The following is a 16,030-nucleotide window of genomic DNA, read 5'->3' on the forward strand; positions in this document are numbered from 1 at the left end:
TTTATCCTCACAATAACCTTCCAAATTAAGTGATATTATTCTTCCCATTTGAGAGTTGAAGAAACTGAGGCAAACAGATGTTAAGTACTTAAGAAGGGGCACACAGCTAGTGACTATCTGAGGCTCAATTTAAACTCAGGCACTCCTGACTCTATGTCCAGGTCTCTTTCCATTGCACTACTAGATCTCTTTAACATCTACATAATGAGGACTGTGAATGAGTCCATCCTTCTATAAATGAGCTGAGATCAAGGAACTTGTGGATCAGGCTGGAGACTGCTCTGGCCCAATAACACTTTTTATCCAGTTGCGGAGTTAAAAGGTTCTTCCAGAATAGAACCTAAAAAGATGGGACTTGGGGATTGTGGCAGAGGTTTTGGCTCTTTCTCACAACAAATTGTACAGCAGATAATGTGGCACATTTTTGGGGAGTTAGTTGCTTGTGAAGCTCTAATGGGTGACCATAGACTCCTATGAATTTGAACATAATTTGAGTGTAAGAATTTAAATACATAAGGGTAAATCTCAAAATGGAGCAGTTCTAGATCCTCACTCTTTTTTGTAAAGAACTAAATTATGAGCTTCTCTCCTTTATCTTTGACTGATTTCCTTGCTCAGGCCTTCCAGTTCCCAGAGAAGATGTGATTTCTTATTTTGAGAAAAGGGAAACACCATGGATGCTGTACCGAGAAGGCCTGAGGAGCTGCCCTTCAGGTGAGTGCGGGGGAAAGCAGGGATAAGAGAGTTGTGGTTACAAGAGGCTCCTTGGTCTTGTCATGAGGTGAATGCTAAAGTTGGGGGGAGAAAGACCTGCCTTAGAATTCTTTTCCACATTTTTTTTAAGAAGTGGCTTCTTGGGCTAGTCACGCCATCTCAATTTCCTCATCTGTAAAATGAGAAGATTGGAATCCATGGCCTTTTGGCTCCTTTGCAGTGATCCCATATGAAATCATTGTTTGTCATTTGGGTCATGGAATTCTCCTAAAAATGCCAAAAGGGATTAGGTTATCCAAGATGAATTTTCTCTTAGAACTTCAAGTCAACAAACATTTTAGTTGCCTGCTACAAGCCAGGCCCTCAAATGAGCACCAGGAACATAGAGATATGAGACATTTTTTGTTCTCTTGGAGGGCACAAACTGGTGGGACAGACCACCCACCCACAGCTATGTAGAAATCCACTGTGGACTGGATAAAATGGTACTAAATTTAGTGCCGCACCAGATCACTAATTAGTGAGAGTAGAAATGGTCTAAGAAGGAAAGCAGAATTGGGGAAGAAATAGTCAAAATTAAATAAAATAAAAGGCATTTATAGACTACCTTCTCTTTAGGGAAATAGAAAGTAACTGAGTTTGTTCTGCCTGTTGTAGGGAGGGGATATAAGTGTGTGTGAGTGTGTGTGTGTGTGTGTGTGTGTGTGTGTGTGTGTGTGTTATCTGTATTTTGTTGTGTGTTTTTTTTTTTCAGGAGAGATCAGACTCCAATTGAAGAAAAATATTGTAAAACTCAGCCCTTCTGTGGATGAAACTCACAAGCAAACATTCATGAGTGATGGTCCCTGTGATTTTACTTGGGGAGAAATCTGTGCTACACATGAGAGAATCCCCACTGGAGAAAAACCTTATGAATGTAATGAATGTGGAAAGGCTTTTAGAGTGAAAAATTATCTTATTGCACATCAGAGAATCCATACTAGAGAAAAATGTTATGAATATAATCAACGTGGAAAGACTTTTACATTAAAGAATAAACTTATTAAACATCAGAATATACACACTGGAGAGAAGTCTTATAAATGTAATCAATGTGAAAAGACTTTTACATTGAAGAATAAACTTATTAAGCATCAGAAAATCCACACTGGAAAGAAGCCTTATGAAGGTAATCAATGTGAAAAGACTTTTACAATGAAGAATAAACTTGTTAAACATCAGAAAATTCACACTGGAGATAAAATTTATAAATGTAATCAATGTGGAAAGGCATTTACACAGAGGGCTCATCTTTTTGTACATCAGAGAATCCACACTGGAGAGAGCTCTCATGAATGTAAACAATGTGGAAAGACTTTTACACGAAGGACAGGTTTTATTCTACATCAAAGAATCCACACTGGAGAGAAACCTTATGAATGTAATCAATGTGGAAAGGCTTTTACACAGAGAGCTCATCTTATTAAACATCAGAGAATTCACATTGGAGAGAAACATTATGAATGTAATCAATGTGGAAAAGCTTTTACATTGAAGAATAAACTTATTAAACATCAGAAAATCCACACTGGAGAGAAATCTTATAAATGTAATCAATGTGGAAAGGTTTTTACACGGAAGACTGGTTTTATCCGGCACCAGAGAATCCACACTGGAGAGAAACCTTATGAATGTAACCAGTGTGGAAAGAATTTTTCACAGAAAAGTAATCTTGTTCAACATCAGAGAATCCACACTGGAAAGAAACCTTATAAATGTAATCAATGTGAAAAGGCTTTTATTTGGAAGAATAAACTTGTTGCACATCAGAGAATCCATACAGGAGAGAAACCTTATGAATGTAATGTATGTGGAAAAGCTTTTACATGGAAGAATAAACTTAATAAACATCAGAGAATCCACACTGGAGAGAAACCTTATGAATGTAATGAATGTAGAAAGGCTTTTACACAGATATCTCATCTTATTAAACATCAGAGAATCCACATTGGAGAGAACTCCCATGAATGTAATCAATGTGAAAAATCTTTTAGAGTGAAGAAAGAGTTTATTGCACATCAGAGAATCCATTCTGGAGAGAATCCTTATGAATGTAAACAATGCGGAAAGGCTTTTACACGGAAGACTGGTTTTATTCGGCATCAGAGAATCCACACTGGAGAGAGGCCTTATGAATGTAATCAATGTGGAAAGACTTTTACATGGAAGACTGGTTTTATTCGGCATCAGAGAATCCACACTGGAGAGAAGCCCTATGAATGTAATCAATGTGGAATGGCTTTTAAATGGAAAACTGGTTTTATTCAACATCAGAGAATCCACACTGGAGAAAAGCCTTATGAATGTAATCGATGTGGAAAGACTTTTACGCAGAAGGGTCATCTTATTGTCCATCAGAGAATCCACACTGCAGAGAATTCTTATGAGTGTAATCAATGTGGAAAGTCTTTTAGAGTAAGAAACTATCTTATAGCACATCAGAGAATCCATAATCAAGAAAAGCCTTATGAATGTAACCAGTGTGGAAAAACCTTTGCCCAGAAATGTAATCTTGTTCAACATCAGAGAATCCACAATGGAGAGAAGCCTTATGAATGTAATCAATGTGAAGAGGCTTTTAGATTGAAGAGAGATTTTATTGGACACCAGAGATTCCATACAGGAGAGAAACTTTAAGAATGAAGTAAATGGAGAAAGGAATTTACATGGAAAAAAAAGACTTATTAAATATTGGAGAATCTACACTGGAGAGAATGCCTGTGATTGTAATCAATGTATTACAGCCTTCAGGCCAAAGTCAGTTCTTGTTTACTATCAGAATTTGTGGGCAATATAGAAATCTTATAACTGGTCTGAATGAGGGAAGGCAGAAAAATGGAGCATAGAACTGTTTAGCAGAAAATTCATTCTGGGGACAAGGCATTTATGAACTCAAGGATTTATAATGAAAGTGCTCAGTGAGAACATGCTTTTCTCTAGTATATAGAGGTCACTGGTGAAGGTTAAGTTGAGTCTGACTATAACAGACTAGTCAGATGAGAAAAATAATTCATAAGTTTCCTGGAGGAGACGGTAGTCTAGCTCATAAATCACACAATTCAGTGAGAGAATAATTCTGGATGATCTCAGAAATAGAATGTCTTCAGAATAAGGAAAAGACATTTTGTCATTACTGGGTCAACTGAGGAACAATATTCGATGAAAGGGAAAACATTGCTTTCTTTGATCAAAGATATAAAAATGGGGGAAATTTTGAGGAATATTGTCTTCTGCAGGCCATCAGCATGCATGTATTCAGTCTACATCCAGGTTACCGCATGGGACAATCAAGAAACTTCTTATTAACTTGAGATTTTTGTGACCCAATAATCTTGGAGATGAAGGAATTCTGATGATGAACTTGAGACAGAACAAAAAACCATTACATAAAAAAAAAAAAACACAGGCAAGAAGTCTTGCACTTCTAAGTTCCTCCTGCTCTGCCAGCCTAGAAAGCAAATCTAAAGGAGGAACTAAATTCCATATAAGAGGCTTCTGTTGTGCTTGCCACAGGCACTCTATAAATCAGTGAAAGCCTTAATTAATTGTGACAGCCTCTCATCAGAGTAATGGTTTCCCATTCAGAGATCAACATGTTGGATCTAAAGGAGCAATTCAAAAGGCGCTATGGGAAATCTCTCTTCTTTCAAGCTAAGTCTGAGAAGTCTTCCTTTGCCAGGAAGAACAAACACTGCTAGGAAGAAAGATTTCTAACCAAATTCATTGGGATGTTAATGATGATGCAAGCCACCTCATTTCCTAGTCACCAGAAGGGGCTTCAGGGGCCCTCTAGTCCAAACTCATACCTGCACAGGTTTGAAAACATTTCTGCTTGAAGACCTGATAGGGAGCCCATTATTAAGACACTTGCCATATATGCAGCTGAAATCTGCCTCTTGCAGTTTATACTCTTCAGTCCTAGGGAATCCCTCTGGGGCCAAGGGATGATTCATCCTAGACATGAAAGCCTTTCAGTTAAAGAGTATTTCGTGTTGCCCAATTTTTCTCTTCTTCAGGTTAAGCAGCCTCAGTTTTTTCAGCTGGTCCTCATTTGGCAAAGTCTCCATCATATTCATAGGCCTTCTCTGGATGTGTTTAGACTTATCAATACATCTTGTTGATTGCCTCCCCTTCATCACAGATAGGTAGAAACATGTATGTTCTCTGTCATGTTTATTTCTTATTGTCACTTCTATTAGACTGTGAGCTCCTTGTGAGCAGGGAATGTCTTTTGCCATTTTTTAGTGTCCCTGGGTCAGAGGCTCAGTTCAGTGCCTGGAATATAAATAGGGACTTAACACATTCTTGTTGACTGACTGTTATAAACTGGTCTGACCAGATCAGGCAAGGTACAACAGGACTATCACCTTTCTTAGTCCTTTGTCTTTCCAATTTGATGTGTATACACAATGACCAGTCTCCCATTGACACAAAAAGGTAAGGATGGAGAGGGAGGAGTGAGGAAAGCAAATGATTCTTTTTTCACCTCCCTAAGTCTGAGATGGAAGAAAATTGTGACAATTGTGATAATTATTGGTTGTGTGGTTTCCCTCCCAGTGTTTCTGTTGCTTTGTAGATTATGTTTATAAATGAGACCATCCCTCCTGATTGTACTCAAAAAGGCTTTAAAAAACCATTTAGAGCCACTTTAGGGAACCTATGGAAGATATTCAGAAAGTATGTATGAGTGGCTTTCAGAAATGGAATATGGGATCATGGTTGGTAAAAGCCATACCAAGGTAATAAAACTATTAGAAGGACATTGTGTCCAGAAAATAATGTGTGTGTGTGTAGAACTTATTCAAACTGCTCACACAGTCCTCTGTAAAAAGCCATAACAGGGATGAAACAGTCTCAGCAAGGACTCAGTGACTGGTACATGGCCTTGCTTGTTTAGATCCATATCCAATAGCACTACCCTGCACCTGGATTCTGGCAGCTGGCCCTGTACTGAGCAGAACATCAAAACTTTAACCAAAAGCACACTAATACATACCATGACACTCTATAGCTTCTGCTTCCATTGATTTCTCCCAAGTCCCATGGGAGTTTTCAAGGGTCATTGTGAGGATCCACTGAACCATCTGATGGCCACCCCAGTTTGCATCTCTTTATGTAACTTATATGATGATGGAAAGCTTGAAGAAAGGCCAGGCCCTAATAGAGGGCCTGGCTTTCTTCAGTACCCCTAAGCCTCTTCGGTTAAGGTGCCCTTTGGTTGAGGGAGGCTCCAAATTCCTTTGGGAGAGGAAATCTGGATCTTACAGGTTCCTATTCTCCATAGACTATAACCCTGCCTGTTGGGTACCAGACTTCCTGATACTTAATACCACCTGCTACAAAGTTGGACCTTGATGGAGGGCATCACGCAGTAATGATCTGCCTCCCCCAATGATCATTCCTCCCACCAATGCTGCTTCTTGTGGCCTGACTGTTCAGTGGTGACCCTACTCGCACCCCCTCAAACTCCATCTTCACCAGGAATTCTGAAAGTGATCACTAATGTACAAACCTTCATCCCCTCCTTGTCTACGCTCCTCTTCTCTGCTTTTATGCCAACCAGACTTCTCCAATGCCCTGTTCTTAATCTGTCAATGTATACTTCAGAACACTTGCTCCATATTGAACCACTAAAAAGAAGAACCAGGATAGTGGAGCCACGATGGCAGAGCATGGCAGGAACTCTCCCAAACTTGTCTCCAAACAACTATCAAATAATGCCTCAAAGAGAATTCTGGAGAGACAAGGGGAAACGTTGTTTCTAGTCCAAGACAATTTAGAAGTTCAGTAGGACATATCTGTCTCACTGAGGTAATGAGAGAGTGCAGTCCAGCACAGTGGCCCTTAGGTCAGCTAGGATCATGCTGCACCCTGGCCAACCAGAACTGAGGGTCTATGCACCTGACATAGGCCAGCAGCCAGATTTTAAGCTCCAATGGAAGAAACTTGAGAAAGTCCCCCCCAGGAGCAACATGTGAAGTGAGCCATGAAATAAGCTGGAAAAATGAACACACACACACACACACACACACACACACACACCAGAACTTGACTATAAAAAGTTGCTATGGTAAGAGGGAAGATTAAAAAAGAAACTCAAAAAGAGATGTCAAAATTGCCTACATGTAAAACCTCCCCCTGCAAAAATATGAATTAATCTGTGGCCCAAACAGAATTACTGAAAGAACTCCAAGAAGATTTAAAGATGCAAGAAAAAGAGGTGGAAAAATCAGAAGACAAAAGGAAGGGAAGAAAAAGAGTGATACAAGGGAATCATGAAAAAGCCAACTGCCTTTAAAGGAAGCACAAAAAAGGAGGGAAAGATATTAAAAATGTTTCCCAAAGAATGTAGACTTGAACAAATGGAAAATGAGGGGCAAATCTCATTTTAAAAAATATGATTCCTTAAAAATTAGAATTGGGCAAGTGGAAGCCATTGACCAAAGTGAGATATCAATAGATGAACGAACTCAATAGAATAATGAGGGAAAAGAAGAAAATGTGAAGTATCTCATTGGAAAAATAATTGCTCTGGGAAATAAATCCAGGAAACATAATTTCAGAGTTTTTAGGCTACCTGAAATCCATTTTCAAAAAAAAAGTTTGAACATCATTATTCAAGAATTATCAAGGAAAATTGTACTGATATTCTAACACTAGAGGGGAAAATAGAAATTGAAAGAATCTACCCATTATGTCTTGAAAAAGAAATGAATGTGGTAGTCAAATTCCAAAGCTCCCAGGTCAAAGGGAAAATATTGCAAGTAGACAGAAAGAAGCACTTCACATGTCATGGTGCTATAATCAGCATTGTGCAGAACTCAGCAGCTTCTATCTTAAAGGATAAGAAGACTTTGAAGAAGAAGGCACTCAAGAAGACAAAAGAGGTGGGATTTTCACCAAGAATTACCTACTCAGCAAAACTGCATATAATCCTTCAAAGGAAAAGTGAATATTCACTGAAATAGAGTACTTTCAGACATTCCTGATGGAACTGAGGAGGAGCGAAAGGAAAGAGGGTGGATTTGGGAAGGCAATAGTCAAAAGTAAGCTTTCTGAGGAAAAACAGTAAAGAGAGAAATGAGAGAAAAGCTGAAAACAGAATGGAGGAAAATGCAAAGGCATCATAACTGTAGGTGTGAATGGGATAAACTTCCCCATAAAATGGAAGCAGAAAGGAGAGTTGATTAAAAACTAGTGTCCTACAATATACTGTCTACCAGAAACACAATGGAAGCAGAGAGGTACACAGAGTAAGGTGAGGGGCTGAATCAGAATCTATTAAGCTTCAGATAAAATTAAAAAAAAAATAAAAAAACCACAGATGTAGCAATCAGGATTTCAGACAAAGCAAAAGCAAAAATAGTTCTAATCAAAAGAGATGGGGAAAGAAACAATTCACATTTTGCTAAGAGGTACCAAAAACAGTGATTTTAAATATATTTAGTTAGACACCAAGTGTTATAGCATCCATATTTTTAAAGAAGTTAAATGAGTTATGGGAAGTAATAGGAAAACTTTACTAGTGAGGGGATTCAATTGTCCCCTCTCAGAACTAGATGAATGTATTTTTTTTAATTCAAGAAAGAAATTAAGGACATGAATAAAATTCCAAAAAAATTATATTTGATAAACCTTTTGAGAAACTTGAATGGAAATAAAAATTAGTATGTTTCTTCTCAGTAGAATCTGGCACCTATGCCAAAATTGGCCATGTATTGGGACATAAAAACCTCACAATCAAATGCAGAAAAGCAGAAGTAACAAATGCATCCCTTCCAGACTATAATGCAATAAAAATTGCATGCCATTAAGGGCCATGGGAAAAAATACGTTAAAAAATAATAGGACAATTACAAAATATTTCAACACAAGTAAATTCAGATTTAAATAATTGGAAAAAAATCACTTGCTCATGGGTAGGCTGAACTAAAACAATTAAAATGACAATTCTACCTAAATTAATTTTCGTAATCAATGCCATAACAATCAAACTCCCCAAAAAATTATAGAAATAGAAAAATAATTCTAAAATTCATTAGAAAAAACAAAAGTATATAGTGGGAACTAATGAAAAAATGTGAAGGAAAGTGGGTTATCTGTACCAGATACAAAAACTATAAACATCAATCAGTAAAAGTAGTTGGTACTGGCTCAGAAATAAGAGTTGTGGATCAGTAATCAATGACTGTAGTAATCTGATAAACCCAAAGATTTCTGGGATTTAAAAAAAAAATCACTATTTGACAAAAACTGCTAGGAAAACAGGAAAACAGTTTGGCAGAAACTTGGCATAGACCAACATGTCACAGTCTATCCCAAGATAAGATCAACTTGGGTGCATGTAGACTTAAAGGGTGACACCATAGGCAAATTAGGAGAGCAAACCTGTCAGATCTATGGAGAAGATAAGAATTCATGACCAAACAAAAGAATATTATGAAATGCAAAATGGGTAATTTTGATTACATGAAATGAAAGGTTTTGCACAAACAAAAATAATGTAACTAGTATTAGAAGGAAAGCAAAAAGTTTGGAAGGAATTTTTGCTTCCAGTGTTCCTGATAAAGGCCTCATTTCTTAAATGTATATAGAGAACTAAGTCAAATATTGCCTGGAGCCTCAACAGGAACCACAGGAATTTTCACTTTCCAGACTGTTCAGAGTTGGGGGTTTGAGTCTGGGTAGACTGAGAGAACCTCTGCTGAGTGGGAATGCCAGACCCAGCCTTTGTGCAGAAATATGGAAGGAACCAGCACACTGGAAGCATAGAAGTAATGGGACAGGGATGCTGCTGGCTATGGATACTTTCAAGAGGAGAAAGGAAAGAATTTGGTTTGGGGTTCCAAGTCAGAGAGGAGAGCTGAAGTAAAGCTAGAGGCACAGTCCCCTTACCCCACGATTAGAGTTACTCACACTAATACTTCTAATAAGGAAAAAAAAAATGAAAAGGCAAAGAAGAAAGAACCCAAACAGAGAAATTTACTATAGGAATAGGAAAAAATTCAGTTCATCCTCAGAGAAGAACAGTGAAGTTAAAAAAAAAAAAAAGAAAAAAAAGAAAAAAGCCTTTCTACCCCAGAGTAATGTTAAATGTCTCCATGCCCAGAGAGAATTATAGAAGAACTCAAAAAAATCTTTTAAAATCAAGAGAGAGAGAGATTGAGGAAAAAATGTTAAAAATCAAGCACAAAAAAAAGTTAACCTACTAGAAAAGGAAATACACTCTTAAAGAAGAAAATAATTCTTTAAAGATTAGAATTGGGCAAGGGGAAGCCAGTGAAGCTATAGGAAACCAAGAAATAATAAAAACAAATTATCAATAATGAAAAAGATAGAATGGAAACATAAGAAAAACAATAAATATCAGAACAGATCAAGAAGAAAAAATATAAGAATAATTGGTCTACCTGAAAACTGTTACAAAAAAAGAACCTTGACATAATAATGCAAGAAATAATCTAAGAAATATGTCCTGGAGTGATAGAACATGAGGGAAAAGTACAAATAGAAAAAAAATTTCCATTGATCACCACATCAAAAAGATCCTTTATAGAAAACACATAGGAATATTATAGCCAAATTTTGAAACCCCTATGTCGAAACAAAGCAAAGAAACAAAACAAGAAAAAAAGCAACAAACAAGAAAAAAAAGATTCAAATATTCTGAAGCTACAATTAGAATTGTACAAGACTTATTATCAACCACAATAAAAGACTTAAGATCCTGGAAGCATATATCAGCAACCAAAAGACCTAGGCATGTTGCCAAAAAAATAGATCCAGCAAAATTTTAATATTGAATGAGAAAAAGAAATAGACATTCAATAAACTTGCAGATTTTCAATACTTTCAACTAAACCCGAACTTAATAGAAAATTTAAGATGTAAGAGTCAATATCAAAGATTAATTTCAAGGAACTTAACACAAAATGTTTTATGTTTTTTAACATGGAAATGTATTCTATATGTTTAAAGTTGATATCAATAATTGGGTAGCTCAAAAGAAACATTGGGGCAGAATTGAATATGATGTGATTCTAAAAAGCAAAACTGTCTAGGAAAAAGTAAAAATAATAATTGTTATACAAATGAATTGTAGAGGAAGAATAGAAACAGAGGCTTTGGGGAAGAGGGGAGGGCTCATAATTCTGAAAACCTACTCAAATCGGGAATGGGTTAAATAGGCAATGCTACATACATACCATGAAAGGCATAGCACCCTTCAAAATCTATAAAGACAAAGAGTGATGGATAAGGGGACAAGGAAGAAACCTGAACCAGAGAACATTACAGAGTAGGAGAAGATTAAGTAATAGCTAGGCAAATTAAGAAGCAAAATTAAAACAAAAAAGTTCGCAGGAATAGGAAAAAAGAGATATACATAAACACTATAACAAGAAACAGGAGTAGAATTTATTAGGGGAAAAAAAAAAAGGAGGACTAGTAATCATTGATCTCAAAGTCCAACTTAAAGATTCAATCAAAAGAGAAATTTACATGTTAATCATACTAATATTATGTTAGAAGCATTTTACATATGGACAAATGCATGTATGTATATATGTGTGTGTGTCCAAGGATATGTAGATAGGTATGCATGTAGCTCTGCGTATGTATGTGTATAGATATATGTATATAAGGGGTGGGTATAAGTGTATATTTGTATATCCATACCTATATATGTATAATCTTGTTTAACTATAGCCTGTTTGGGGGAGGTATAGAGAATGAAAGGGGTTAACGTTTAAAATGTGTGCAGAAGAGAAAAAAAGATCCTTCCACAAGGAAGCAAAGATGGACACTTATGAATATAATTTCTATTATTATATATGTCTTGAAATGGAACTTTATTGTTATATATTTTGAATCCTCCCTAATGTACTACTGGACACATAACAATGTTCTAGGTTTTTAATTTTCCTTTTCTATCTTTTTTCTATTCTACTTTTCTCATTTTGTATTTAATGTAATAAATATTTTTTAAAAGTAAAAAATGATGGATTTGGGGAGAAAATAAAAAAGGAATAACAGAACTAAAAAATTGATTGGAAAATGAGTAGGTAAAAGAACAGATCATACAAAAAATCCCTTTCATTAATGAAAATGACAACAATGAGACAACATACCAAAAATTTATGAGATGCAACCAAATGTGCTATTCCACACTTTCAAATACTTATCAGATGTTTTGAGTTAGATATACAATGGACATCTCAAACTCACCATATCCAATATAAAATTTGATACTTTTCCCCAAAAGAGAAAAGAAAGGGAAAATGAAAGCAAAAGGAAAAGGAAGGGGAGGGGAGAGGAGAAAGGAAAACACAGAGAAGCTTAGTTGTATCCATAGGAGTTCAATCAGAATGGGGAGAAGACTGAAAACTGGTTGCATTTATTGGTAAAGTTTAGCAGAGAAATAAATGTCAATACTTAATGGGGGATATAAAATATGTCTCTGAGAACATGAAGGACCCTCTTCACATAAAGGAAGGTTTAGAAGTGTGTGTCACTGTGTTCCATAAGGCAAAACCAAGAACAGTTGGTGGATATTTAGAAAAACAGGTTTAGAAAGACAGATGGGAGGAAACTCCCCAGCAATTAGAGCTATTCAAAGTGGAACAGATTGGAAGGTCACAAATTCCGTCTCAAACTGAGGACAACAGTCCTTCTTGGGAATTTTATAGAGATTTGTAGGGATTTTATAGAGAAAATTAGAGAGATTTATAGAGAAAATTCTTATTCAGTCACAGAGCAGAAAAGAACACAGAGGGAGTAGCTTCCTTTAACCTTTTAAGAGCAGAAGAGTATATTCCACCTTGGTGTTTCTAAACCCAATTATCCAAACTTTTCATTAATTTACTCAGATGAAAAAGAAAGAAAAATGGGGACCTCGATTGCCCGAAGAGACAGTCTACAGCACTAAGCAGTCACCCACTTTTCATTTCATTTTATGCAAAACAGATCTTCCATCAACAGAATTTAAGCTCCTGGTGTTCAGGGACAATTTCTCTTTACCTTTTTCTTAGTGTCCTTGTCTTGAATGGAGCCTGACCCATAATTACTTCACAAATGCTTGATGGATGATCAGTGAATGGATGGTGCCAATGAAAAACATTAAAAGTATTACTATTAGTAGAAAAAATGTGATTGCTTGTAAAAGTAGAGGGAAACAAGTGTGTGGGCTGAAAGCTACTCAGGAGTCAAGTGTCAGAAATGGAAAACAGTGTTAGGATGCATGGGAAAAGGCATCACTTCTTGGAACAAGGACATGGTAATATCACTTGCTCTGCCCTAAAACCTTGTGTTCACCCCTGTAGCCACAGTTTAGCCAGGATGTGGATAAATTATAGAACATTCAGAGTAAGAAAGCCAGGATGATGAAGAACCTCAAGTACATGCCATGAGGATCATTTGGAAAAACTAAGGAATTTTAGTTAGAAGACCCAGAAGAGGGAAATTATTAATGATGGATATTTTAATACAAATTAAAACAAATAAATAAATTATGGAGTCAAAATTAGGATCACCATTTTCAAGGATGTGAAATCTCAAGTCTTCTTAGACTTGTCCTGTCTGACTCAAGATGACCAGAGAAATTTCAAATATTCTTAAATTTGTCCTATCTGACTCAAAATGACCAGAATCAGAAGCAATGAGTAGGAGGTGCCAAGATGAATTCTCTATTCGTTAAAAAACTAAACCAAACAAAAATGAACAGAACTTCATAAGAACTTTAGCTTCCCAGATGTGGAGTTCCCACATGATATCCACATGACTTTCCATCTGATAAAAGTCCGATGACTATATGGCATGGGGTCTTTGGGGACATGGCTTGGACCAAACAACTTGTGAGTTCCTTTCCAATTCCGAGATTTAGTGATTTGGATTCCATTTGAATTCCTCCAATTCTCCACTTCCACTTGCCTCCTCAGAGTTTTTATCAAATTTCTTCTAATTTCTAGGTTCATGGTTATTGGCTGTTTTTATTATTGCCAAAGACATTGCTTAATAATACTGAAAATTTTAGTCACTTCTTCTAGGTTCTCTAAAAGCAAAAATTTCCTTCCCAGGAAACTATACTATAGCTAAGAGTTACAACTTGCTCTTGAGCATAAGTAACGAATGAGTCATTTCAAGAGATCAGTGAACTAAATTGAAATCTTTTTAAAAGGTGAATTGTTAAGTTGTTTGATAAATGACTTTGCAGCAATACTTGAAGGAGTTTGAAAAGAGAAAAAATTATTGATTATTCAATCTTTTAATGTTCATAAGCACATATGATTAGTAATATTCCCCATATATTACTAATTGCACTCAAATGAAATAACATGGCGATATTATGGGGGAGGAGGTTCCCAAATATACCCACTTAAGTATATTAGAGTTTTTAAACATTGTAATGACACTTTCTTACAGTTTAACTCATCATTTCATAGTATTCTGATCAGAAAGGAAATTTTCTAGGGAAACAATTGCATCAACATGAAAAAATCATTTTTTAAAATTCTTGCATTTCTTATACAATGATTTCCCAAACGTTTCAATAGCAGAAAAAAATGGAAGTGATATAATAACATAAAGAAAGAAAATTGTTAAATGATATCAATTCCATTTGATACATTTGTGATTCATCTCTCAATTTGTCACTCTAGACTTATTGGATTAAAAGTAGGATAAGAGTAATTATGATATTCTTACATTTTCTCAGCATATAGCTTAAATGTTGAATTTTAAGGGATTTTGCCTTAAGGTCTGCTTGTGAGGTTCAAAGATCACAATTATAAGGGAAATCTAATCTGGTTTATTATTACAAACAAAATATAGCATCTTTATTTTCCCAAGAACTATTTGCTGCCAGTTCCCTAAATTAGAAGGTCCATTATTTTCGGTTATTCTGATGCTACTGTTTTAGCAGGATAGTTGTTCTGCTCAGAAAGAAAGTATGAGTCTGAGAGGGAAGGAGGTGGTGGAGGCATTGGGGAGGAATAGCTCTCAGAGCTGATCAGTCCACTTGGTGGAGATGTATGAGCACTAGGGTAGAGTTTGGAGACATGGCAGATATTAAAGGTGAAAGAGACCATTATGTGATGGGAGACAGAGGTTAGGTGGGAGAGGATAAGAGAGTCTATAAGTCCTGGCCTTGGATGTGATTGGAGGACAGAGCTAAGTCATACTGTTGGCCACAGGGGAGACAGAGTCATCCTCTTAGGACTAAGAAGACTCTCCCAGAATAGATTGGTGAGAAGAAGGAAATCTTTGAGCTGGAGTCACTTTGCCTTCCCTGGAGTTCAGATCTCTCTCCTCATTTCCCTCGGAGCTGGGGTCATTTTACTTTCTGGAAGCCAGAAGTGTTCATGCAAGTCCCAAGTAGTTCTAAACCAGAATCCCTGATTTAGTTTCCTGGCTTCTGCTGGCTGCTCTTGCATTCTCCTTTTCTGATCTCATGGTGAAGGTCTTCCAGTTCTACCAGGAGCACATTTTTCTACAAGTTTGCTTTCTGTATGAGGTCCCTGCGCCTTGAATGGTTAATATGGATTAGAAGTTCTTCTATGTCTCTGTACAGCACATAAGCTGTCATGCCTTCTGAGTGACTCCCATGTCTAAAGAAAACATCTGCCCCCTCTAAAGAAACATATTTGAACACCAATATGATTAAATTCTGAGAACTGAGGAATGGAGAGGCAGACTAAAAAGTGAGAATGATTGTGAGGTAGGAGACTGGCCAATCTTCTGATTGCTCCCCTCAGATGTTTTGCAGAAACTCGGCCACACTCCTGCAAAATATGTTAACCCTTAAAGGAGCCGTGCATCACTTGGACCTAGGCAGACCCAAACAAGGAATCACAAAACAATCCCTAAACATAGTGCCCTGTTTGCTCCAACTAATATTTACATGACCATAGTACCTTACTAGCTTTGGAATTTCACCCATGGAGAAGATTTTCTGCCTGGGACTTTACCAATGAGGACTGAGAGCTGGAATCCAAGATCCCCAAGCTGAGAGACTCAGGAGTTGGTGCTTCCCCATATTGGTGATGTTTTCCACTATTTTTGACATTTACATTAATATTGCTAATATTATTAATATTAATAATATCAGTATTAGGGCTTATTAGCTACTGTTGTTGCTGAAATTGCCTATGCATTTGCCTTTTCTATAAATGAAAACATCTATCTTCTCCTTCTTAAGTGTTTTAATGCCCCAAACAAAATTCGTAGTGTAGTATGCCATTTTTGAAGAGGAACATGAATAATAAGGTGTGTGAACAAAATA

General features: G+C 36.5%; 1 protein-coding gene across 1 annotated transcript; it reads left to right on the forward strand.

Annotated features, from left to right (window-relative positions):
• Positions 1-1,427: 1,427 nt before the first annotated feature.
• On the forward strand, positions 1,428-5,532 carry LOC127562433 (zinc finger protein 260-like). The gene has a single exon (XM_051998148.1). It carries the CDS (start codon positions 1,546-1,548, stop codon positions 3,388-3,390), a length of 1,845 nt encoding a protein of 614 aa, XP_051854108.1. The 5' UTR covers positions 1,428-1,545; the 3' UTR covers positions 3,391-5,532.
• Positions 5,533-16,030: the final 10,498 nt, after the last annotated feature.

The sequence above is a fragment of the Antechinus flavipes genome, chromosome 4, assembly GCF_016432865.1.
Source record: "Antechinus flavipes isolate AdamAnt ecotype Samford, QLD, Australia chromosome 4, AdamAnt_v2, whole genome shotgun sequence".
Lineage (NCBI taxonomy): Eukaryota > Metazoa > Chordata > Mammalia > Dasyuromorphia > Dasyuridae > Antechinus > Antechinus flavipes.